Here is a 24,311-nt window from a genome sequence, read left to right on the forward strand (position 1 = left end):
CGGGCTCTAGGCACATGGGCTTCAGTAGTTGTGGCACGTGGGCTCAGTAGTTGTGGCTTGTGGGCTCAGTAGTTGTGGCACGCAGGCTTAGTTGCTCCATGGCATGTGGGATCTTCCTGGACCAGGGCTGAAACCCATGTCCCCTGCATTGGCAGGTGAATTCTCAATGACTGCGCCACCAGGGAAGCCCCCAGTTTGAGTTTGGAGCAATGACTGACAAGCTGGGCTGAACTGGCTTGTTAGACTTTCTTTGGGGCTTATATATAGGAAAGAACCCACACATATGCCCAGGGGGAACACTTAACGTTTTATACTGCTCTTTGTCCTTGGGCTTGGGGCAGCCTGTATCTCCCTTCCCTAACGGTTGTCACTTCCTCTTTTCCAGTTCTCCAGACCTGGTCCTTGGACTAGAGACCTCTACGCTGCCTGTTTTGCATCTTTTTCTTCATATTCGCCTCCTTCTTCCACCCATCATTTGTAAATCACTGTCTGTGGGTTTCTGAAATGAGATGTTCTTCTTGGGGTGAATAGGAATAGCTGAAGTGAAAGGAGGATGGTGGCTGGCTACAAAGACGCCTACACGGCTTCTGGGCTTCCCCTTTGTAGCCCCCAGTCATCGCTGCCTCCTGGCATTCACACTGAATAGGGCTGACTTCTGTGTGGTGTGTCATGGCTTCCATGTTGTTCTCTTGGATCCCTTACTCTGTGGGAAGCCAGCTTCCACACTGTGAAGACAGACAGACAAGGATGGGAGGCCTTTTGACAACATCAGTATGAATGGGCCATCTTGGAAGTCAGTCTTCCAGCCCCAGTCAAGCCTTCAGATGACTGCAATGCTGGCTGATATTTGACTGCAGCGTTCTTTTTTTTTTTTTTTTTTTTAATTGGAGTATAGTTGCTTTACAATGTTGTGTTTGTTTCTGCTGTACAGCAAAGTGAATCAGCCACACGTATACATATATTCCCCTCTTCCTTGGATTTCCTTCCCATTTAGGTCACCACAGAGCATTGAGTAGAGTTCCCTGTACTATACAGTAGGTTCTCGTTAGTTATCTGTTTTATACATACGTAGCGTATATGTGTCAATCCCAATCTCCCAATCCATCTCACCCCCTCTTCCCCCTTAGTATCTATATGTTTGTTCTCTATATCTCTGTCTCTGCTTTGCAAATAAGTTCATCTATAGCATTTTTCTAGATTCCACATATGTGTTAATATACAATATTTGTTTTTCTCTTTCTGACTTACTTCACTCTGTATGAAAGTCTCTAGGAACATCCACGTCTCTGCAAATGGCACAATTTCGTTCCGTTTTATGGCTGAGTAATATTCCATTGTATATATGTACCACATCTTCTTTAGCCATTCCTCTGTTGATGGACATTTAGGTTACTTCCATGTCCTGGCTACTGTAAATAGTGCTGACTGCAGCCTTCTTGAAAGATCCTGAGCCAGAACCACTAAGCAAAGTTGCTCCTGAATTTTAGACACACAGTTATGAGATAATACATATTTATTGTTTAAAGCCACTTAGCTCTGGGATAATTTGTTACCCAGCAAGAGATTGCTAATACACTGTCCTTGTCCAGGGGAATAGGGAAAGGGGATTAAAGGACTTGCTGAGTTTCACAGAGACCTAATCCTTGCTTGAAAAGTACGTCAGATAAAGTTCTTTGATGGCAAGCAGTGGAAACCAGTTCTGCCTAACTTAGGTTTATTGGAGACTTTAAGTTTATGGGAGTTTAAATTTGTGAGAAAGTCATAGAATCTATGGGAAAGCCAAAGAACCAGGTCTTGGAAAAGTCAGGAGCCAGGGAAGCTCTGAGCATGCAGGCAGCAGGAGCTCATGGCCAGTCTTGTCTGTGTTCTTCAGTGGGAACACATGAACTCTTAACTATTTTTTGTTGTGGTTTCTCTGTATTATTTCCCCTTCAGTTTTGGATGATTCAGCTAAAGATTCAGATTCTAAGAAGAGAGTGTCTGGTTGGGCTAACTGAGGTCATGTTACCATTCCTCAGCCAGGAATATATCCAATGGAGGAAAAGTTCCCAAGGAGAAGTAGGGTGCTTTTTCCAGAAGAAGGGGCAATGGCAGAAACAACAGGTGTTGTGCCAAAAGGGACACAGAATAATAATGCTTGCAATTTATTGTGTGTTCACATGAGCCTCAACCACTTCTGGGTTTCAAATTATGCTTGTAGGGGACTTCCCTGGTGGTGCAGTGGCTAACACTCCACACTCCCAATGCAGGGGCCCTGGGTTTGACCCCTGGTCGGGGAACTAGATCCTGCGTTCATGCCGCAACTGAGAGTCTGTATGCTGCAACTAAGACCCGGCGCAACCAAAATAAATAAATATTTTTTAAAAAAATTATGCTGGTAAACACTTTAGTTCATCATCTCTTTAAACTTTCATAACCCCATGAGACAGGCATTATTATTATAGTTGTTGTTTCTGTGTTTTAGATAGGGAGACTGAGGCTCAGAAAAGTTGATCAGCTCTTCTGAGGTTTTAGTATGAGGCTTACGACAACCCAGAGTCCAACCTCAACTCTTGTCACTCTGAGTGACATCAGAGCCTCCGATTCTAAGACATTAAGTATGCTACAAGAAACTCTAGCTCTTGGTTAGGGAATCTGACTGTTTTAACAAAATGAGTGATCAAATTGCTGAGTCAATAAAGCTGTGGCCACTTCCTCGGTTGGAGTGAGTTGTCTGAGAAGCAGCATGTATCCTCTGCTCTGGGGTTTTGCTCAGGATCAGAAGGAATGCACAGTTTAAATAACCTCAAGTCCGTCCCCCAGTGTTTTTTCAGAGTATAGTGAAGTGAAGGCCATAGAGGCCAACTGTCTAGACTCAAAAACTGGTTCTGCCACTTATTGTGTGACTTCTGTAGCTCAGTTTCCTCATCTGTTAAAATGGGGATAACAGTTGTATCTGTCTCAACAAATTGTAAGAATCAAAATAGATGACATATGTAAAGTTCTTAGAACAGTGCCTGCCACTCAACAAATGTTATCAGTTACCATCATCTTCATCACCAGTATTTTCATCCTTAGAGATGCGGATCTTGGTTGCAACACATAGAAACATGCTCAGGCTAACTTAAACCATGAAAGTAATTTACTGAAGATTTAGGACCCACAGATCCCAAGGGCAGGACTCCCAGCTGGGCCTTACAAGAGACTGGAATCTGTACCCAAAAACCTATTAGGACCCAACACACTCACCTTTATCCCTCTGAAACTGCAGTTTCTAACCTTCGTCTCTGTCTGGGTGTCTGCTCCTCTCATCTTTCTTCTGCAGGCTGGCTTTCTCTTATCTCTGCAGCTGTTGAACAACTGCCCCAGCCCTAAAGCTGAATCATCTCCCCTCTACTACACTGCCAATTCAATAACTAGTATTCCATGTCCAAAATCCCAGGAAAGAATCTGATTGGCCTAGCTTGGGTCAGCTGTCTACCCCTGGTCCAGTCAACTGTGGCCAGTGGGAGAGAGTCATGTAAGCAATCATGGCTGCAGGATACCCACTCTAGTGATGGAGAGGGCCGTTCTTCGCCCTGAGCATATTCTCTTTCCATGGAGTTTAGAGTATACCCTTGCCAGAAAATTACTATTTTTCTGTAGGCAACTTTGGAATCTCATTCATATTGCCTTTATCCTAGCTTTTTTCCTCATAATGCTTATTACTATATGAAATTACATAGTGTATTTGTACATTTTTATTGTCTGTCTTACTCTAAAGAAGATAAGATTGAGACAGGCAATAAGTTTTTCTTATTCTTGGTTGTAACCATAGCACCTGACACATTGTCTGACACATAGTAGGGAGTCAGGTAAAGCTCTCATGAGGAAAAAAATGTTTGAGGCCTTCATCAGTCAGATCAGTTTCTTCAGACGTGGCAATTATCAGCTGATCTAACTCTACCAGATTCCAGCAGTTTCCCAGTTTCGCTTTCTGGGGAATCACGTCTCTTTTTGCAAGATTTGCAGTTGTAGTTAGCTATCTGATCTATTGCCTGTAAATTGCACTAAATCCAGCTATCTGTGAGAAACTGACTTTTGACAAAGACTTTGAAGAGTGAGATAGATGGAATACTTCAATATAGAGGGGTGTTTAGTGGGACCTAAATTAGAAATTGTCTAATTGATTAAATATGTTTGTCTTATGATGAAATTCCCTAACTTCCCAGGGACCAGGATAATAAATACTTAGAAAATGAGGACTTCCTGGGTGAGAGCAGAACTCAGAGAGGGTAGTTCATGCGTTCATGTTCATAGATATCAGAGGACTTTACAGATGAAGTGACCTTTGAACTGGGTTCTGAGGGATGAGTAGGAGTTTCCAGATCAATGGGGGTTGGAAGGTATTCCAAACAAAAAGATGAAAAAGAATTTCACCAAGTTGGGTGGAGCCAAGGGTAGGAGTTGAGGGAGTGGGAGAAGTAGCTGAGAAACCAGGCAGAGGGAAATCCAAACAGCCCTTCTTTGCCAGGTTAAGGGTATCAAGGTGCCATCTGATGCAAATAGCAAAACATCCAGATTCAAACCAGCCTGAAAAGGAAGATTTAGTATCCCACAAAGCAGGAAGTTCGGGGGTATGGCAGGCTGTGGGGTTGGTTAATTAAGCGTTCAGTGACCTCAGTGAGGACTTAGGGTCTTTCCATCTCTTTGTTCTATTGGCCCCAGCATCAGCAACAGCCTTGGGTTGGTTCTCTCTGCTCACAATTGTCTGCCTAAAGGGCTCGGGCCTCTCTGCACTTCATGTTGTCAGAGAGGGCGTGACTTTCTGTGTCTCTCTCCCTGAAAGCAAGGAAACTTTTCTCCAGCACCCTCCCCTTCGTGACTTCCCCATTCTTCAACCCATCCCTTCGGGGAAGTGGGCCGGGGAGTCCCCATAGATCAGTCAGACCCAGACCTGGGGGCGGGGCCCGCTCTTCCCTGGGTTCCTGGACAAAGTGGTGGTCCATTAGCGAAGACATGAGTTGGGTCTTCATGAAGTGGAAGGTGAGGAGCCACTGAAATGCTTTAAGTAGGGAAGTGACAAGATCAGATTTGTGTTTTTTTAAAAGGTCATTCCGGCAGCTTTGCTGAAGAGAGATTTGAGCAGGGCTGGCCCAGGAGCGGGGAGCCCTGGTAGGAAAATGAGACATGAAAGAGGGAAACACGATAAAGCCGTGTTTCATCCTCACAGCCTGACCACCCCCGCCCAAACCCATCTACCTTTCCTGCTTCCCTTCACTCATTCCTGCCACACCAGACCCCTTCTCTGGTCTCCCGCCATGTAAGCCTTCCTTTGTGCCGCTATTCTGTCTGGAATACTCTTGTCCATATGCCCTTCTGCCCTTTTGCCTGGTCATCTCTCTCTCAGCCTTCAGATTTTTTTTTTTTAATTTTTTGGCTGCGTTGGGTCTTCATTGCTATGCGGGCTTTCTCTACTTGTGGTGAGCAGGGGCTACTCTTTGTTGCAGTACACGGGCTTCTCATTGCAGTGGCTTCTCTTGTTGCGGAGCACGGGCTCTAGACACGTGGGCTTCAGTAATTGTGGCACGTGGGCTCAGTAGTTATGGCTTGTGGGCTCTAGAGCGCAGGCTCAGTAGTTGTGGCACATGGGCTTAGTTGCTCTGTGGCATGTGGGATCTTCCCGGACCAAGACTCGAACCCGTGTCCCCTGCATTGGCAGGCAGATTCTTAACCACTGCGCCACCAGGGAAGTCCCCAGCCTTCAGATCTTTGCTCCACTATCTCCTCTTCAGGAAAGCCTCTGACTCCCCCCAGTAGCTCTCCTTTCTCTGCTATTAATCATCAGCACCCTATTCTTTTCCATAGCACGCAGTCAGAATTGATTGCATAAATAACTGTGAAGGTAATTAGTTCTGCAGTTATTTGTTAGTGTCAGATTATAAAGTCTACGAGAACAGGGACCTCATCTGTCTTGCCTACCACTGGACCCCCAGTGCTGAGAATGGTGCCTGTTCACATGGTAGGTGCTCAGTCAGTATTGTTGAGTGAAAGGCCAGACGTGCACCTGATTGGATCAGATGGTCAGGGTGAGCAGTCAAGTGCACAGTCGCTATGGTTAGTTAGGGTACTGTTTTGCAGTATTCAGGAACTTCACATCATTTGTGGTTACTATTTTCATTAGTGAATTACAGGATATGCATTTATCTATTTATTTATTTATTTGCGGTACGCGGGCCTCTCACTGTTGCGGCCTCTCCCGTTGCGGAGCACAGGCTCCGGATGCGCGGGCTCAGCGGCCACGGCTCATGGGCCTAGCTGCTCTGCGGCACGTGGGATCCTCCTGGACCGGGCCACGAACTCGTGTCCCCTGCATCGGCAGGCGGACTCTCAACCACTGCGCCACCAGGGAAGCCCCAGGATATGCATTTTTTAAAATATAGAAGGCTGTAGAAGCTTGGCTTGGCACTCATTAAACTCATTATCACGCCCTGGGGATCTCCAACTTAGCCTTCATATCTGGGCAAAATGTTGGGGTCCCAGCCCAGGCCCGAGTGCCCTCCCCTCTGCCCCCTACCACCCCTCCCCCAACCCTGATTGCAGTAGGACAGCCCAGCCCAGGAGGGGGCAGCCTTCTCTATCTAGAGAACTCCTCTTGTCTTGATTTCGGAGAGGCAGTAGTGAGTGGTGGCGTGAAGCGAGATCTTAACTCCCTGCCCAGGAATTGAACCTGGGTAGCCTGGATAAAAACCAGGAATCCTAGCCACCACACCCCCTGGCTCTTGTCCCCAGTGAAAAATGCATTTCTCACAGAGGCAAGAGCTGTAAAAACAGGTACAAAGTTTATTATTAGAGACATAGCACAACACAAGTGGGAGAGCACACAGAGAAACAGTTTGTTAAGACAGAAGCAAGGCAGAGATGCCCCCAGAGAGAAAGGGTGTGGGCGTCCTCCCGAATGACAAGGCATGCAGTAAAGAGGCGGTTAGGTCATTTATATAGAGCAGTTCTTCCAGGTCTTTGTTTACCTTTGGCCAATTACCTGGTTTCTTTTTCCACACCTGACGCCCTAGGACCCTCCCTAACGTGTGTGCACAACTTTTTTCCAAGATGGATTCCAGCCCAGGGGCCTATGGATCGGCCTTAGTATCACATATTACGGGGTGGTGCCCCCTCCTTTTTGACCCCCAAGGAGCCCTTCTGTGCATGGGCAATGTTTCCCTTGCCCCAAGGATGGGAAATGTATGAACTCTTGATCTTTTAACAGGGTTTGGTCCCACTGTGTCCCTGCCATAAAAATGTGCAGTGTCTGACAGATGTAGAGAACAAACGTAAGGACACCAAGGGGGGAAAGTGGCGGGGACGGGGGGTGGTGGTGGTGTGATGAATTGGGAGATTGGGACTGACATATCTACACTAATAAGTATTAAATGGATAACTAATAAGAACCTGCTGTATAAAAAAATAAAATTCAAAAATTCAAAAAAGAAATGTCCGGGCTTCCCTGGTGGCGCAGTGGTTGAGAGTCCGCCTGCCGATGCAGAGAATGCGGGTTCGTACCCCTGTGCAGGAAGATCCCACATGCCGCGGAGCGGCTGGGTCCGTGAGCCATGGCCGCTGAGCCTGCGCGTCCCGAGCCTGTGCTCCGCAACGGGAGAGGCCACAACAGTGAGAGGCCCACGTACCACAAAAAAAAAAAAAAAAGAAAAAAAGAAATGTCCAATGTCTGGTTATTTACCCAATTTCTGTTGCTGGTTTTTATATCAAGGTGCAGATTCTGAAATATAGACAGGAGTCCGTTCATAAATATGAAGTCCTGGAGCCCGTTTGTCTCTTGCTTCAGGAAACGTAAACAGCGGGCTGGTAATGATGCATGTCTACCCTGGAGCCCATCTTCTCCTCACCCCAGGAGGTGTGAACAGGAGGCCAGTTGTAAATGCCTAGCCTGGAGCCCATCTATCTCCTGCCTCAGTCTGAGTCTATTCAGTCCTGTCTTCATTCATCCATTTGACAAACACCTACTCTGTGCCAGGCCCTGTGAGGCCTGAAGGTGTGGAGAAATTAGACAAAGCCTTGTTCATTGTGGGGGCTAACTCCCCAGATTTTTGTTCCTTCCTTCACTCAGTGCCTTAAGCTTTTAAAAATAAGGGCTTCCCTGGTGGTGCAGTCATTAAGAACCTGCCTGCCAACACGAGGGACACGGGTTCGAGCCCTGGTCCGGGGAAGATCCCACATGCCGTGGAGCAACTAAGCCCGTGCGCCACAACTACTGAGCCCGCGCTCTGGAGCCCACGTGCCACAACTACTGAAGCCCGCGCTCTGCCACAGGAGAAGCCACCGCAGTGAGAAGCCCTCGCACTGCAACCAAGAGTGGCCCCCTCTCGCCGCAACTAGAGAAAGCCCGCGCGCAGCAACGAAGACCCAATGCAGCCAAAAATAAAAATAAATAAATTTATTAAAAATAAATAACTAAATAAAACACAAACAAATAAACAAAAGATAAGGCTCCTGCCTCAAAGAGATCACAGTCTCATAGGTGACTAATAATCACAAAAATGCAAGTGTGGAGGAGCAAGCAAAGGGATACAGGGATATGGGTATCCTTGGGTGTGGGGAGCCAGTCAGGAAATGCCTGCGTGACAAGGAGTTGGACTGTTGTTCTCTGCTTTTAATTTCAGAGAATTTTAATTTTCACTGAATTTTAATTTCAGTGAATAATTTTTTAGTATAAGTGTGTCCCATGCAATATTATACTTATACTAAAAAAGTTATTTATAATTGTGTAGGGGTGGCCAAAATGGGTGAATGTTATCAAAAGGTACAAACTTTGAGTTACAAAATAGGTAAGTCCTGGGGATGCAATGTACAGCATGGTGATTCTAGTTAACAATAATGCACTATACATTTGAAGGTTGCTAAGAGAGTAGATTTTAGAAGTTCTCATAAGAAAAAAAAATTTTATAATGATGGGTAGTGTTGGATACTAACGAGACATATTGTGGTGATCATTTTGCAAGACACAAATATCAAATCATGTACACCTGAAACTAATACAACATTATATGTTAATTATATCTCAGTTTTTAAAAATTATTTGTTGTTTGTCTGAAATTCTGATTTAACTGGGCTTCCTGTATCTTTACTAGCTAAATCTGGCAGCCCAACCCTGAGGTAGTTTGACAGACAACAGAGGCAGGATGTTCCAGGCTGAGGGAACAGAACAGGCAAAAAGATACGCAGTGGGAAAGAAGGACTCAGAGGTACAGTTAGCTCCCATCTGGTGCTTAGAGCTGGGTAAGGAGGGTCAGAGGATTCAGTTTCCACCAATGATTATTTTGTGCCTATTAAGTGCCAGAAGTTCGATGAATTAGATAGACATCTCCCCTGCTTACGAAAGCTCATCGTCCAGAAAGGAGAGAGAGACGGCGGGCCACACAGATGACATAGGAAAGGAAATAGAAAGCAGAGGGGAGCTTGGGCAGGAAGGGCTGCACAAACACGCAAGAGGGGGCCTAGGAAGGCCTCGTGGGGGTGACAGCATTATTTGGTCTGAAACCAAAGCCTATGCACCCAACCACTACACTGAACTCCCAAACCACTTCCTTACAGCCCACTTATTTTTTTTTTAACATCTTTATTGGAGTATAATTGCTTTACAATGTGTGTTAGTTTCTGCTGTTTAACAAAGTGAATCAGCTATATGTGTACATAAATCCCCATATCTCCTCCTTCTTGCGTCTCCCTCCCTATGCCATCCCTCTAGGTGGACACAAATCACTGAGCTGATCTCCCTATTTGGTAGTGTATATATGTCCATGCCACTCTCTCACTTCGTCCCAGCTTACCCTTCCCCCTCCCCGTGTCCTCAAGTCCATTCTCTACGTCTGTGTGTTTATTCCTGTCCTGCCCCTAGGTTCTTCAGAACCAGTTTTGTGTTTTTTTTAGATTCTATATATATGTGTTAGCATACGGTATTTGTTTTTCTCTTTCTGACTTCACTCTGTATGACAGTCTCTAGGTCCATCCACCTCAATACACGCCAACTTATTCTTTAACCTTTCAGTCGTGGTCCCTCGAGCATCACCTGGAGGGAGAATGATTAGATTCTTGGGCATTACCCCAGACCTACTGAATCAGAAACTGTGTGGGTGGGTCCCTGCATTCTGTGTTTTAACAAGCTTTCCAGTTGATTCTGACAAATGTTAGTTTGAGAGCCACTGATCACATGTCAAAATGTTAAAAGAGTGCAGATGCTTAAAATAAATAACATAAGCCAGGTATAAGAAATATTCAGGAGGTGATGGATGGTTCTTGGCAGAGTGCAGTCTCCAGTCATCTCCAGGCATTTGTTGCAACGAGGAAACCCAGCTCCAGTGCTGCCAGATGTTTAGAACTTTTCAGAGATGAACACATGTTAAAGATTTCACTTAAAACCTCGTGAGATGTTACAACCAGTTCAAAGGAGAATCCAAAGAACAGACACATTTATAGATCAGGAATATAGAAATGAATGTGCAAAATGGAGGCAAAGCTGTTTTTTCCACGGGGAGAGGGTTGTGTCTTCCTGGGACAGAATCATTTGCATGTCTATAGACAAGAATAATTTTCCATTGCTTTCAGTTATTTACAGTTTACAGAGAGGTAAAATAATTCCCAAGGAACCAAAATCAGATAACACAGAAGGGCGTGCTGTAAACAATGCTGTTTTCACTGATTTCATACAGAACTTCCCAAACATGAATAATGTTACAGACTGAATGTGTCCCCTTAAAATTCAAAATCACACGCTGAAGTGCTTATCTCCATGTGATGGTATTTGAGGTAGGGCTGTGGCAGGTAATTAGGTTTAGATGTGGTACTGAGGGTGGGGCCCTCAGGATGGGACTAGTCCCCCAATAAGAGGAAGATATCAGAGCGCTCTCTCTCTCCACCCTGTGAACACACAGCAAGAAAGCAGCCCTCTGCAAACCTGGAAGCAGGTTGTCACCAGGAACCCATCAGCAGCACCTTGATCTTGGACTTCCCAGACTCCAGTGAGAAATAAATGTCTGTTGTTTAGGCCAACCAGTCTGGTATTTTTTATAGCAGCCCAAGTTTACTAAGACAGGTAACAACTGTAAAAGAACCTGGCACACAGGGAGGAGTTCAGTCAGATAATTTCCAAATAGAAGGCAGCAATCTGTCAGATGGAGATGTGTGTCCGGACTTATTTTGGAGCTGAAATAGCACAGCAAATGTACTTTTAAACTTAGACCGTGTGTTTATTTGGGGTAGGGATGGGACCTAAAATCCTGCAGCTACCTCTTACTGCTTCCACTGTTCATCTGGCCATTCAACAAATATGTACTGGCACTGGTGTGCCAGGCACTACCCTAGGTATTGGGGACATAAAAGTGTACAAAATTCCTGCTTATATTAGTGGGTGAAGCAGGTAATTGAGTATAGAGAATGTGTGCTTCCAAGGAAAATTACACATTGTCTAGAGAGCACACCTTTCCAGTTCCTATCCTTTCTTTCACTGCCTCAGAGATGTCTTACACTCTTAGCTGTAGATAACTGAGAGCAACGCAAATAATTCTTGCCTATAAACATGCAAATTGGGGAATTCTCTGGCGGTCCAGTGGTTAAGACTCCGTGCTTCCCTGGTCGGGGAACTAAGATCCCGCAAGCCCCATGGCAAGGCCAAAATAATAATAATAATAATAATAATAATAATTAATAAAAATTTAAAATGAAAATTAATTCTGAGCTAGTTTTGTGTCCACCTACACATCCGTTCCACCATTCGTTTATTTTGTATAAACTTGCCCTTTTTCTGACTTCCCTTTTGAACGGATTATGACATCCGCTTGGTTCTCTCGTTTAATTAGAGTTAAAATATTTAACACGCGTTCATTTTACAATGCATGAGAACCATGACTTTTTTGGGGGGGGGATTACCCTTTGACACGGTAAGTAAATATCTAGTACGCTCATGGTGTAATGTGTTACGGAGAAAATAAAGCAAAGTATGGAAGGAGGTGATGGTCCAGAAAGACCGTCCGGAATAAAAATGCTAGAAGAATTCGTTACCTGAGACTCAGATTTAACGGGGCGTCCTCTATCTCATCTGGCAGGCCTTGCGAGGTCGGCTTGACCAACTTTGACCTGGTTGAGGGTCTGGAAGACCTGTCCGCGAGCCCGACCCGCGCGTGGAGGAGGGCTGTCGGGGAGGCGGTGCCCCCGGCCCGGGGCCTGCGCGGAGGCGGGGCCTGGTGTGTGGGCGAGGCACCACAGGCCCCGTCCCATCACGTGCCGACCCTCGCCTGCCGCGTCGGCAGCCCAGGAAAACGCCAGACGCCGGCGGTTGAAGGGCAGGGGCGGCCGCGGCCTCGGCTGCGGGGCTGGGCCTATGGCGGCGACGGCGACGGCGGTGGCGGCGGGGGCCGGGGCCGCGGCGGGGGCCGAGTCGGCCGAGGGGCCCCCGGTGCCGGCGGCGGCGCTGGAGCTGTGGCTCAGTGAGTAGCCAGGGCCGCCCCTCGGCGCGGGCCCAGCGCCCCACGTGAGGCCTGGCTTCCCGCCTCCCTGGGCCTTTCTTCTGAGGCCGGCGGCCGGACAGGTGGCCGCGGGGAGGCCGGCGCCCGGGGAGGGGGGCTGGGCCCGGCGCGGGTGGGAGGATCGCCGCGGGGAGGCCCCGAGAGGAGTCCCAGGAATCCGCCAGGGCTGCGGACCCGAGGCTGGGCGCTCTGCTTCCTTTCCTCCTCCCAACCTCCCCCAGTCGCGGTGCATAAACACTGTTAACAACATAATGGCTAAGGTTTATTGAGCTTTGCTTTTATGCCAAGCACTGTGCTGAAAAGCATTTCAGCCACTGTTAATCCTCATTACGACCCCAAGAGACAGCTTCTGTTTTTAACCTCGTTTTACAGATGGGGACCTTTCGACTTCCTCAGTTGTGCAACATACCCATCCTCTGGGAAGGAGCTGTCTCTGGCTGCCGACTTTAATGTCAAAACAAGCTCTTTACACCTTTTGTGCATGTTGGTTGTGGCCGGGTTTCTTATGTGTGTTGTCTCCTGGAAGACTCACGTAGTCGTAAGAGTCGTTTTTGTTCGTACGTTACCGGTGGGGACTCGAACTTCCAAGAGAATAAAGCATATGCTCCTTGTATTGGGCTCTGCTGGGTGCTGGGAGTACTGAGATGCGTAACACGGGGTCCTTGCTCACAAAGACATTTTTAAGCGGGTGGTACAAGCCGACAATTAACAGCACTTTGTTACATTAACTGCAGAATGGGAGGGAGCCGGCTTTAAAGTGCGGCGGTGGGAGATGGGTTTGTTTACCTGGGGATTGTCTCAGGGGACATAGCATTTGCGTGGACAATGGAGGCGACAGCATTTCAGGTGCAGGAAACTGCTTGTGCAAAAGCTGGGGGAACAGGAGGGTGTGGAGCATTCTGGGAAGAAGGAGGTCATTACTGCAGGAGTGCAAAGCCTAAAGAGGCTGCACTGCTAATTGGGGTGAGATCTTCAAGGGTCTTGTATGTTGCAGAAAGGAGTTCAGTTTATCCCTGATGCAGTAGGGGAGGGGATGTTGGCGTTTTCAGCCTGGGACTCTGATCAAGTACACTTGTTAAAAGCATCACCTGCAGCCTTGAGAAGAGACGAATTGGTTAGGGATTGGGGAGTTCAGGCAGAGAGGGTAGATGAAAAGCTCTTCTGGTAGTGTGTCGGGAGTGAAATAGGACAAAGGTATTGGGATGGAGAGTAGAAATAATTAGCTAGTACAATCAGCAGGCGTGATGCATTAGAATAGAGGCAAGAGACCAGGAGGCATTTAGGATGGATCCCAGGTTTCAGGCTCAGGTAACTGGCTGGTTACAGATGTCTCACTTGTTGACTTGTGGAGTTTGAGGTGCTTGTGGCACAAAGAGAACCTCTCTGGGCAGTTGGTTGGCTCCAGAGAGGGTAAAAGAGCTGGAGGTCAACTTGGGACCTTCAGTTCATTGGCAGTGAGCTTGCCCAGGGAGGCTGTGCCCATTAGGAAGAGCAGAGGTTTGCAGATGGAGCATGGAGAATCTCAACATGGAAGAAGCTGGTGGGAAAAGCAGCCTGGAGACAGAAGGCGGAGGCTACAGGCTGGGCGTGGAGGGGGAAGCTTGGACGGTGGGGAGCTGCAGGTGGATGCAGTTGGTTGGTAGGTGGTTTTGCTGCTGAGAGATAGAGGAGGAGGAGGAAGGAGGAGGGGGAGCTTCGAATTTGGCGACTAAAAGGTTGCTGAGCTACCTTAGTGTTAAATGATGGGGACAGAAGGTGGCTGACCAGGAAGCAGTGGAGTTGCAAAATCAAGTGGGCCGGGTTAGAGGCCAGCTAGCGGCCGACACAGGTGGGGGAGAAAAAGGGAACCGTGGCTGCTCAAGGAGGGGGTCCTGAAGCGCCAGCTGTTTTAGGCCAGCCAGTGTGGTCCCAAAGTTGTGAGATCTTCCAGTTGTTCAGGTAGGGCTAGAACCTGGATCAATAGCACACACCCACTCCCCAGTCTCGAGAGCCAAAAATGCCTCCAGACATTACTAGATGAGCCCTGGCAGAGAGGGCAGGCTCACCTCTCCCCTCCCCGCCTGAGATCCTCTGAGTTTGGGCTCTGGAGTGTGGAGTGGACTTCAGAAATGTATCTTGTAGTCTTCGTGGTTGTGCGATTTGCACCTCCCCGCCCCCGCCCCTCCGTAGGACAGAGAAAGTGAACTGTGTAAACCAGACTTCTGGGGGCGCTGGGGCGCAGTGGAGGTGGTACGTGGGAGGACAAGGGGTAGAGGGGCTGGTGGTGGGGCAAGGACAGGAGTGTCGTTGAAGGAAGAGCACCGTGAGTCTGGACTGGATGGAGAAGGAAGTCACTCTGGGGCGGTCTGAGGACCCCCGAGCTCAGCTCGCTGGCAGGTCTTACCTCAGCAGGCAAGGCAGCTGTGTCTCTGAGATCGGAATGTAATACCATGTCCGTCTCAGGGCTGTGAGGATCAGAGGAGTTAGTACATGTGAAGCACTCAGGATAGTGCCTGGCACACAGTGTTAGCTGTTATTATCATTAGTCTTCTTAGTTGGGGGTGGCAGAAAACTAACTCATGTCGTGTTACCGAAAAAGAAAAGAAAAACGTCAGACCTAGGATGCTGTTTCAGCAGAAGTTCATGCTTTAAAAATACAAGTAACAGGTGTGCTAGCTTACTGTGTGCTTAGGTGCCCAAGCTACTGAGGGTCTAGGTCCAGGCAGCTGAAGAGCGTGGTTAGCAAGATGAACAAAGATGCGCAGACGAGAGCAGCAGTGAACCAAAAGTTAATAGAGACTGGAGAAAGAGAACGCCTCAGAGTTGCTGAGAGCTAATTAATTGAATGTGGCTGGAAGGATCAGTTGAAGGCACACTGTAAAGAGGTAATTAAAGAAAAAGGACTAGAACACGTTACTGTTGATGACTTGGTAGCTGAAGTCACACCAAAAGGCAGAGCCCTGGTACCTGACAGTGTAAAGAAGGAGCTCCTATAAAGAATAAGAACATTCCTTGCTCAGCACACCAGCCTTTAAGATTGAATTAGATTGTGTTGTCTTGTGGTTTTATTTCTGAAAGTAAAACTTGCCATAAATTAGGAATCGATTTCCCAAAATAAAATCCTTTTTTGTATGATGCTATACAGTTTTCAGTAATGATGTATACAATTGTAGTGATTTTTTTTCCCCGAATATGTTATTTTAATAAACGTCTCATGAATGAAAAAAAAAACCCAAAAAACAAGTAGCAGCTTCTGGGCATTTTGCAGCTTTTCTTACCCCCACTTAGTTTCTGTTGGGCACGTCCCACATGACTGCATTTAGAGCTGCCCCATTCTTGTTAATGAAACGCCTCGTGTGCCCCATTCCATGGGGTGCTATACTCTGTTTAACCAGTTCCTTGTTAGTGGACACTTCGGGTTGCTGGGAGTCTTGTGCTATTAACAGCAGCCCTGGGGCCTCCTGGTCTCTAGCTCTGGTAGTGCTGCCAAGGAAGCAGTAGCTTAAGTAAAGCTAAGGCAGGCTGCTCAGTAAATCTCTCTCTTCTTCCCCTCGGACCTACTCCCAGGTGAAAAGTCCTGTCTCCTGGCCTCACTTTTATGCCTCCTTTGGGGATGGGAGTGGCTCTATTTATACTCTCGCAGCTTCTCAAGGGTTATCTTGGAGCCCAAGCGTAGGTCATTCCTGTGGCGGGTCTTGCTTGGGCTTTCAGCGTGTGCTTAATTGAATGATTGCTGGATGTGTAGGGGTCGATGTGTACCCCCTGTAGGATTCCCCCGTGCAGTGAGCACTGCTACGGGGTTGAGTTCTAAGTGTTCTCAAGGTGAGTGCTCCCCACAGCCTCAGGGCTCCCCTTAGTAGCACAGGCTGCTCTAGCGCCAGGGTCATGACCCTGGTGGTTGGGTGGCAGCTGATGTGAGATGATTTGACTTTTGAATTAGTCACTGTTAGATGAACCATTTCCGGGAATTTCCTGATGGTCCCGGGGTTAGGACTCAGTGCTTTCACTGCCGTGGCCAGGGTTCGATCCCTGGTGGGGGAACTAAGATCCCACAAACCCACAGCATGGCCAAAAAAAGATGAATCATTTCATTCACAGATGGAGGGCTCAGCTGTTTTCTTTCCTTCTTCTTTTTTTTTTTTTTTAAATTTTTTGGGGGGTAAGTGCACCGTGCTGAACTCCATGGCATGCAGGATCTTAGTTCCCCAACCAGGGATCGAACGCACGCCCCATGCGGTGGAAGTGTGGAGTCTTAACCACTGGACCACCAGGGAAGTCCCCTTCAGCTGTTTTCTTAATACCTTTCACCCTGTAGCACAGCGGTCCCCAACCTCTTTTTTTTTTTTTTGTGGTACATGGGCCTCTCACTGCTGTGACCTCTCCTGTTGCGGAGCACAGGCTCCGGACGCTCAGGCTCAGCAGCCATGGCTCACGGGCCCAGCCGCTCCGCGGCATGTGGGATCTTCCCGGACCAGGGCACGAACCCGTGTCCCCTGCATTGGCAGGCGGGCTCCCAATCACTGCGCCACCAGGGAAGCCCAGTCCCCAGCCTTTTTGGCACCAGGGACTGGTTTCGTGGAAGACGGTTTTTCCACGGATGGGGGAGTAAAGGGGGGCTGGGGGTGGGCGGATGCTTCAGGAGGTAATGCCAGCGATGGGGGAGTGGCAGACAAGGCTTTGCTCTCCAGCCCGCTGCTCACCTCCTGCTGTGCGGCCTGGTCCCTTACAGGCTGAGGCCCAGTAAGGTCTACCTGGAGGTTGGGGACCCCTACTGTAGCAGACTTGAAATGCATACAGACGTTGCTTTTATTAAGCAAATATATGGCAGTAATCCTATATTTGTCCTGCCCCAGTGCCAGCTAAATAAACCACCTTGGTGCCCAGGATAGCCATTCTTTTTAATGATAAAGGCATTTGGGATGAGATAAATGCTTTTATTTTATTTTATTTTATTTATTTATTTTTGGCTGCATTGTGTCTTCGTCGCAGCACGTGGGCTTTCTCTAGTTGCGGCGAACGGGCTCTAGGGTGTGCGGGCTTCAGTAGTTGTGGTGCACGGGCTTAGTTGCTCCGCAGCATGTGGGATCTTCCTGGACCAAGGCTCGAACCTGTGTCTCCTGCATTGGCAGGCGGATTCTTAACCACTGCACTGCCAGGGAAGCCAGTGATAGCCATTCTTGATGGGGCGGTGATAGTCAGGTGAAGCAAAGTAGGGTTTTTTAATTTTTTTTAAATTTTATTTTGTTTTATTTATTTTTTTTTTTTGCAGTATGCGGGCCTCTCACTGTTGTGGCCTCTCCCGTTGTGGAGCACAGGCTCCAGACGCGCAGGCTCAGCGGCCATGGCTCATGGGCCCAGCTGCTCCACGGCATGTGGGATCTTCCCGGACTGGGGCACGAACCCGTGTCCCCTGCATCAGCAGGCGGACTCTCAACCACTGCGCCACCAGGGAAGCCCCTTTTTTTTTTAATTAATTAATTTTATTTGGTTGCGCTGGGTCTCATCTGCAGCTCGCGGGCTCCTTAGTTGCAGCACTCGGGATCTTCATTGTAGCATGCGGGAACTTTGTTGCAGCATGCGGACTTCTTAGCTGCGGCATGCATGTGGGATCTAGTTCCCTGACCAGGGATGGAACCTGGGCCCCCTGCATTGGGAGCGTGGAGTCTTAACCACTGTGCCACCAGGGAAGTCCCAGAGTAGTGTTTTTTTGTTTTTACCTGGCCAGGCCCTCTCTGGCTCCTAGCCACTCTTTGGGGCAAATTGGAGTCAAACAGACCTGGAGGGTTGCTGTGGGCTGATCAGACCGAGCTACTGGTCCTCTGGGGGTCATTTTCTCTAGAGCTGCTCAAAGCCACTGAAATAGCTTGGCAAGATGGAATTAGGTGTTCAGAGATCCAATTATTCCAGAACTGGAATAGCCATCTCCTGGTGTCAGCAATATGTGCAGCCAACTGGCCAGACTCTGCATAGTAAAAGATGAATCATTCATTCATTAGTAGATATCCATGCTGATGACTATTCTAGGTGCTGGAGATGGGGAGGTGAATGAGACAGACCTTCTTCCTGCCTTAGGGAGCTGATAACTTAGTGGTAAGAAAGTCAAAGAAGCTAGTTCCCAGAAGAGGCCCTGCCTTTGCCAAGGAACTGAAGACTTAACCCTGAGAAACATTTGGGCCCTGGAATCAGGCAGACCTGGGATTGAATTTTTGCCATTTTCTAGCTTTGTGGCTGGGCAGGTTTCTTCAGTGGTGAGGTAATAGTACCAACTTCAGTGGTTCTGAGGTTTACAGGAAAGGATGCTTGGAAAACAGCATCATGTCTGACCCACAGCAAAAACAAAGCGGGGTGGGAGGGCAGCTATTACTGTTATTGCTATTATTTGGGAGCTACGAAAAACCTTGAGGGAATCCTTATCATATAAGATACAGCAAATAAAATAACTTACATTTTATGGATCTTTTTGCTGCTTTGCCTTGGTTAGGGGTTTAGAACATTATTTAACCTTATAGAGGTTTTTTCCTTCCTTTCTTTGGAAAAACTAGTGACCTGGCAGTAGGGGAGGAGGGAGAGAGCTGGATTCTTCATGGTGAATTGGGGTCCTGCCTGCTCTTCTCTGCCACTAGGGTGTAGAGTCAAGTGTTGAGGTCTGAATGCCTTTCAGGTGTCAAGCTTGACCTTGTAGTGAAGTGAAACTTAATGAAGCTTAAAGGGTAAAGAATTATCTTAGATGAGTCAGATCTCCTTAATCAGACTCTCTGGAAATCACTGCCTTAAGTTTATTTCATGAGTAATTATTTTGTGCCTATGGGTAAGGCATTGTACTAAGCACTATAGGAAACCTATGGCTTCTGCCTTCGTTTTTTTTTTTTTTTTTAACATTTACTGAATATGTTGCTACCAACTTTTTAAAAAATATTTATTTATTTAGGCTCTGGTGTGTGTTAGTTGCGGCATGTGGGATCTTTAGTTGCGGCATGCAGACTTCTTAGTTGTGGCATGCATGCGGGATCTAGTTCCCCCACCAGAGATCAAACCCGGGCCCCCTGCATTGGGAGCATGGAGTCTTACCCACTGGACCACCAGGGAAGTCCCTCTGCCTTCGTTTTGAATAAACTTTTGAAGTTTTAAGTGTAATAAGTCATGTGTACATACTGAAGTAAAAGGCAGAGACTATTATAAGATTAGCTGTCTGTTATTGATTACTTAATGTTTGCTGCTCTACTGAGTACTTTAGACACTATCTTTTAAAAATCTCATGGCTATCCCATGAGGAGGGTACTATTTTCCTTATTTTATAGTTGAGGAAACTGAGGCTCAGAGAGCCCAAGGACATGTAACTAATAAGGGATGGAGCTGGAGATCCCCATCCTGAAAGAGCAGGTGAGATGTGGGCCTTCTGAGAAGAAAGGGTTGGCTTCTGTTTTGTGGGGGTGGGAGATAGAAAGATTTAAGAAAGTCTTTATGAAGTGGCATTTGAATTGGGACTCGAAAGGTGAACAGCATTTTGAGAGATGGAACCTAGGGAAAGAGCTTTGAGGAGGAAAAAGGTGAGGGGCATATGGGAATTGATCATCTAATTCCTTTGCTCTCCTTTGTTGTCTTTTTTCACTTAGGATGGAGTTGGTGGGTGGGAAGTTGGGGGATTGAGCACCTGCCCTCTGAATCTCATTGTTGAGCTGTGGGGCATATGACTCCTGCATGACATAAATGTGACTGCTGTCTGGAAAAGTTAAACTCTGGATGACTGTGTAGTCTTAAGTGATCAGAAGGGAGGAGAATTACTAGGGGCTGGAGCAGTGGGAGGAGGCTTTTGGGGGGAGACAGAAATTCAGAGTGGCCTTGAAGAATGGATAGGATTTTGAGAGGAGAGAAGTGGACGTTCAGGCAAGAAGAATAGTGTGAGAGATGCGATCGTAAGAATTACTTATTTGCAGAACTTGAAAAAGCTTCTCTGTCAGGACCACTAAGATATTTCACTGGAGAGCCAGGTAGGCCAGGACAGGCTGGACGGGGGGGGAAGGGAAATGTTATGAAAGGGCAGGACGAAGACAGTCTCAGCAACTCCTTTGTGAGAATGTGGCCTGGTTCAGTCTGGGGGCAGGGCATGTGGAATGGGCATCCTTGTTGGGTTGCTGGCCGGGGATTCTAGGCAGCAGCAGTGGGAGGAGAGGAAGAAGCTGCTACCATCAATTACCAGGAAAGATACACACAACCCCTTATTCCAGGAAGTCAAGGATTGCCCCTCCCTTCCGTGGAGCATGGTCTCAACATTAGGCCTTCTGACAGTCCCTCTTTCTCCAGGTATCTCCTGCTCCTGGCTGTGCCCTGGTGCTCTTCATGCTCCGTGTCCTCAGATTTCATCCGAATATGAATGTTCCAATGGGGGAGACCCTAGCCTGACTAGATCTGGGTTCCTTGGGCATGTGTATGGTAGCAGAGAGAAATAGCATTCTGAGGAGTGAAGGCAAGGAGGTCCTCTCGTCAGACTGGATAAGCCACTGACATGTGGAGAAGCTTCTTACATAGGATGGTCAGGAGATTTCAGTAAATGGAGGCTCAGATTTAGGCCTGTTGCTTTGAGGATATGGTGGGAGCCGCTCAGGGCTACATTGTATGTTCTAGTCTTCCTGTCACATGGCTAAGAAGCTTACAGGTTCTGGTCCATGCCCAGATGCTGGCCCAAGCCCGTCCTCATTGCAGGGCCGAAGTGGGGGAGTCCTGACACGGGCATGAAGAAGGTGTACATAGGCCATCCCCCGCACTGGGAATGGAGCCCCTTTCAGGACAGTAGCTTGTTAACCAGTTTAGTTGTTCATTCAGTCAGCAAACAGTCACTGAGGCCGTATCATGGGCCAGACACTGTGCCTGACACTGATGATCAGTGCAGGCCCCTGTCCCTTTCAGCTGTCTGCTCACTGGGTCTGATCCCCTAGAGGTGATGTCCCAGTCCTTGGCTGTTGTCATATTTGGGGGGCTAGTGGTGTGGAGAGGTGTTTGTTTCTCTTTATTATACTTTAATTTTATTTTTTATTTCCTTGACAGATAAAGCCACAGACCCAAGCATGTCAGAACAGGATTGGTCAGCTATTCAGAATTTCTGTGACCAAGTGAACACTGATCCCAATGGGTAAGGTGACTTCACACACATGCTTGACTTTGGGGGCACCTCAGACTGTGCATGCCTTTGTTTTGCAGGATTGTTTTACGTAGCATAGATCGTTGTTTCCTTTTTTTCTCCCCCCATGATCTACTGAGTACATTATTTTTCTAGAAATAGCAAATTCATGGGGTTTTCTAAGAAACAAATAGTCAGTTTGTAACTGGCAGTTATTTAAAAAATTTTAAATAGTGTTATGAAACACTACTCCTGAGGAGCTCTCTGAATGTTAGGGATAGAACGTACCTAGGGTGCATAGCAATGTGAAAGATCAGTGTGTTCTCCATAATTTAAATGCAGTCTTTCTTAAGAAAAAGCAGGGGGAAAAGGGGTAAGATTTTGTTGAATTTGGTTTCTAAAGTATCCGGATAGGAACTTAAGAAATGAGTCAGTAATCCGGATGTTTTATCTGCATGTTGCTGAATGTTCCTTTTGAAACGAGCAAGAAGGTTGATCACATTTTCCGCTCTAGTGTTAACTGAGCAGTTGTCCTGTGACAGACAAGGTCTGTGCTGCTCACGACCAAGTTACTCACAGGTCTGGAAGTTGCGGGTTGACTGGGGAGACGACGGTGTGCCCTGGAAGTGTAGCTATGAGAAGGGTGGGTGGGGGTCAGCCGCCTTCAGGGGCTCGTGCCTGGCCGCGTACAGTCACATTCCACCTCTGCTCTGGGACCCGAGCTCCTGGAGGAGAGGGGACTTTACCAGGGTGCTCAGCCAGACTGGTGTGCTCCTCTCCGCCCAGAGTCCAGGTGTCTTTGTTTTCCCTTAGCTCAACCCATGCACCTTGGCTACTGGCCCACAAGATCCAGTCTCCACAAGAGAAAGAAGCTCTTTATGCCTTAACGGTGAGTTCGGCTTGCCCCTTAGCCTAAGCTCTCCTGTCCTGAGGCTAGCCCTTCTGTGGGGAAGAGGCTCTGAGGGGTTCACCTTCACTGGCCTTGAGAAAGCAGGCTGGAGGGAGTTCTGGGCCCAGATTGCCCCGTCCTAGATCTGTTTCTGGAGAGTAGTACTGAGCCCGCTTTGCGAGAAGGAAAGGAAGGCTTTATTTCTTTTTGCCCTTTTTAGACCAGGGCTGGCAAGGTCAAGTCCCACAGGGCCAGACTGGTAACATAAGTGAATGAGCTGCTGGGTGGGGACCAAAGAACTGGAGAGCCCATGCCCAGTCTAAAGAGGGCAGCTACAGTGCAGGACCCGCTGGCTGTTGTCAGCCGTGAGTTTGGGCCCAGTGTTGCTAGGACTTCCTGTTTAAGAGAAACTGGAAATCTAGATTTTTAAATATATGAATTCTCTGAATTTTTCAATTTTGGTGACTGATTTGAAATGGTGAACAAGATTGTGGACCAAAGAAAACATTTACAGGCCCAATTTGTCACTCAAGTGCCAGCAGGTAACCCGTAGTTTAACAGTTCTTGGGTATTCCATGTCCAATTTCTGCCTCTAAGGAGAAAGAAGGAAGTGATTCTCTGACTGGTTTCACCTGCCCAAAGGGTCTCCTTAAAAGGTGGGGTGACCTCAGGGTACCCCACTGAGCTGTTTCCTGGGCACAAACCTGTCAGTTACAAGAGCAAACAGGTGCTTTTTTTTCTTAATCTAAAAGTGTCACCCTTTCTCCCAAACTTTAGTGTCCTCGGTCTTGAGCCGTGATTTCAGCAAATACTTACCGGGTTTGAAATGAGCCCTGGAGCCAATGGTTTCCCCTTCTCATGGGGGTCCTGTGTCTGCGCAGGTGCTGGAGGTGTGTGTGAACCACTGCGGGGAGAAGTTCCACAATGAGGTGGCCAAGTTCCGCTTCCTGAACGAGCTCATCAAAGTGTTGTCCCCAAAGGTGAGTACCCTGGGCTTGGCTTTGCTCACTGTTCTGCATGCCCCCCAGCTTTCAAACTCCTGTCACCCTTCTTGGTCCAGAGGTGGACCTGCTCATGGATAGAACCTGCCAGCCTGTCCCAGGCTTGTGAGAGCTGAGAGGTGAAAGCTTTCCTCTCCAAGGTGTAGGACGATGGTCATGGTCATCAGCTGATCCCCGCCCTTTGACTGTTAGCATTTTCAAATTCTCCCTTTAAAAATGGCCTTGTAGACAGGTGGCCTTAGAGGGGCGAGCACAGAGGGGCCTAGCTGGAGTCAGGCTTCCTGGTAGAGATAGCAAGACATGTCGGGTGTAGCTCTAAGTTTCCTTCTTTCCTTGTCTTCTGTAGCTTTCCTCCTGGTAACTGTCTTAGCGACACCATTCTCGGGTAACTAACATTGGTTGAACCTTCCTTTGCTGCTTCCCCGCAATTCTGATACCAACTGGGTGTCCTGTGGTTTAATTCATTTCTGAAAATAAGTACTCAAAGTTAGGACAGACCCTACAGGTTAAGAGCTCAGTCCTACCTAGACTACACCTACTTCAGACACCAGTCATAAGTCTCGGGGATGCCCAAGCTACTTGCACTTCCGCTCGACCAGCTACAAGTTCAGAGCTTCCTCTGACCCCCTTTGCCAGGTTCCATAATTCACTAGAAAGATTCACAGAACACAGGAAAGCACTATACTTACTAATATTCTTTTACTGTAAAGGATGTAAATGCAAGAGATACATAGGCCAACATCTTGGGGGTGAAGGGGTTGCAGTGCTTCCATGCCCTCTCCCGTGGAACCTGAGCATACCACCCTCCCAGCACATCCATGTGTTCAACCAGA

General features: G+C 47.7%; 2 protein-coding genes and 1 pseudogene across 6 annotated transcripts in view; all 3 read left to right on the forward strand.

Annotated features, from left to right (window-relative positions):
* Nucleotides 1-8,993, forward strand: part of EARS2 (glutamyl-tRNA synthetase 2, mitochondrial) — a 29,123-nt gene extending 20,130 nt beyond the window's left edge. The window contains exon 10 of one of the 2 annotated variants that reach the window (XR_014017699.1): nt 386-7,706. Coding sequence is in view for 1 of the 2 variants with exons in the window: in XM_081257831.1 (XP_081113957.1) it covers nt 7,727-7,739 (13 nt within the window). In the remaining variant the exon portion in view is untranslated. Of the gene's footprint in view, nt 1-385; nt 7,707-7,726 lie in introns of those variants that run through there. The other variant, XM_081257831.1, reaches the window with a different exon arrangement.
* Nucleotides 8,994-12,264: 3,271 nt separating this feature from the next.
* The window catches only part of GGA2 (golgi associated, gamma adaptin ear containing, ARF binding protein 2), a 33,249-nt gene continuing 21,202 nt past the window's right edge, over nt 12,265-24,311 (forward strand). For 2 of the 3 annotated variants that reach the window (XM_081255252.1, XM_081255253.1), the window contains exons 1-4: nt 12,265-12,455; nt 21,516-21,600; nt 22,402-22,477; nt 23,359-23,457. In XM_081255252.1, coding sequence (XP_081111378.1) covers nt 12,350-12,455; nt 21,516-21,600; nt 22,402-22,477; nt 23,359-23,457 — 366 coding nt within the window. In that variant the 5' untranslated portion in view covers nt 12,265-12,349. Of the gene's footprint in view, nt 12,456-12,537; nt 12,557-21,515; nt 21,601-22,401; nt 22,478-23,358; nt 23,458-24,311 lie in introns of those variants that run through there. The other variant, XM_081255254.1, reaches the window with a different exon arrangement.
* Nucleotides 15,113-15,625, forward strand: LOC308628865 (transcription and mRNA export factor ENY2-like; annotated as a pseudogene). The gene has a single exon. The product of its transcript is annotated as a transcription and mRNA export factor ENY2-like (transcript).

This window comes from Mesoplodon bidens (genome assembly GCF_964165515.1).
Source record: "Mesoplodon bidens genome assembly, chromosome: 15".
Lineage (NCBI taxonomy): Eukaryota > Metazoa > Chordata > Mammalia > Artiodactyla > Ziphiidae > Mesoplodon > Mesoplodon bidens.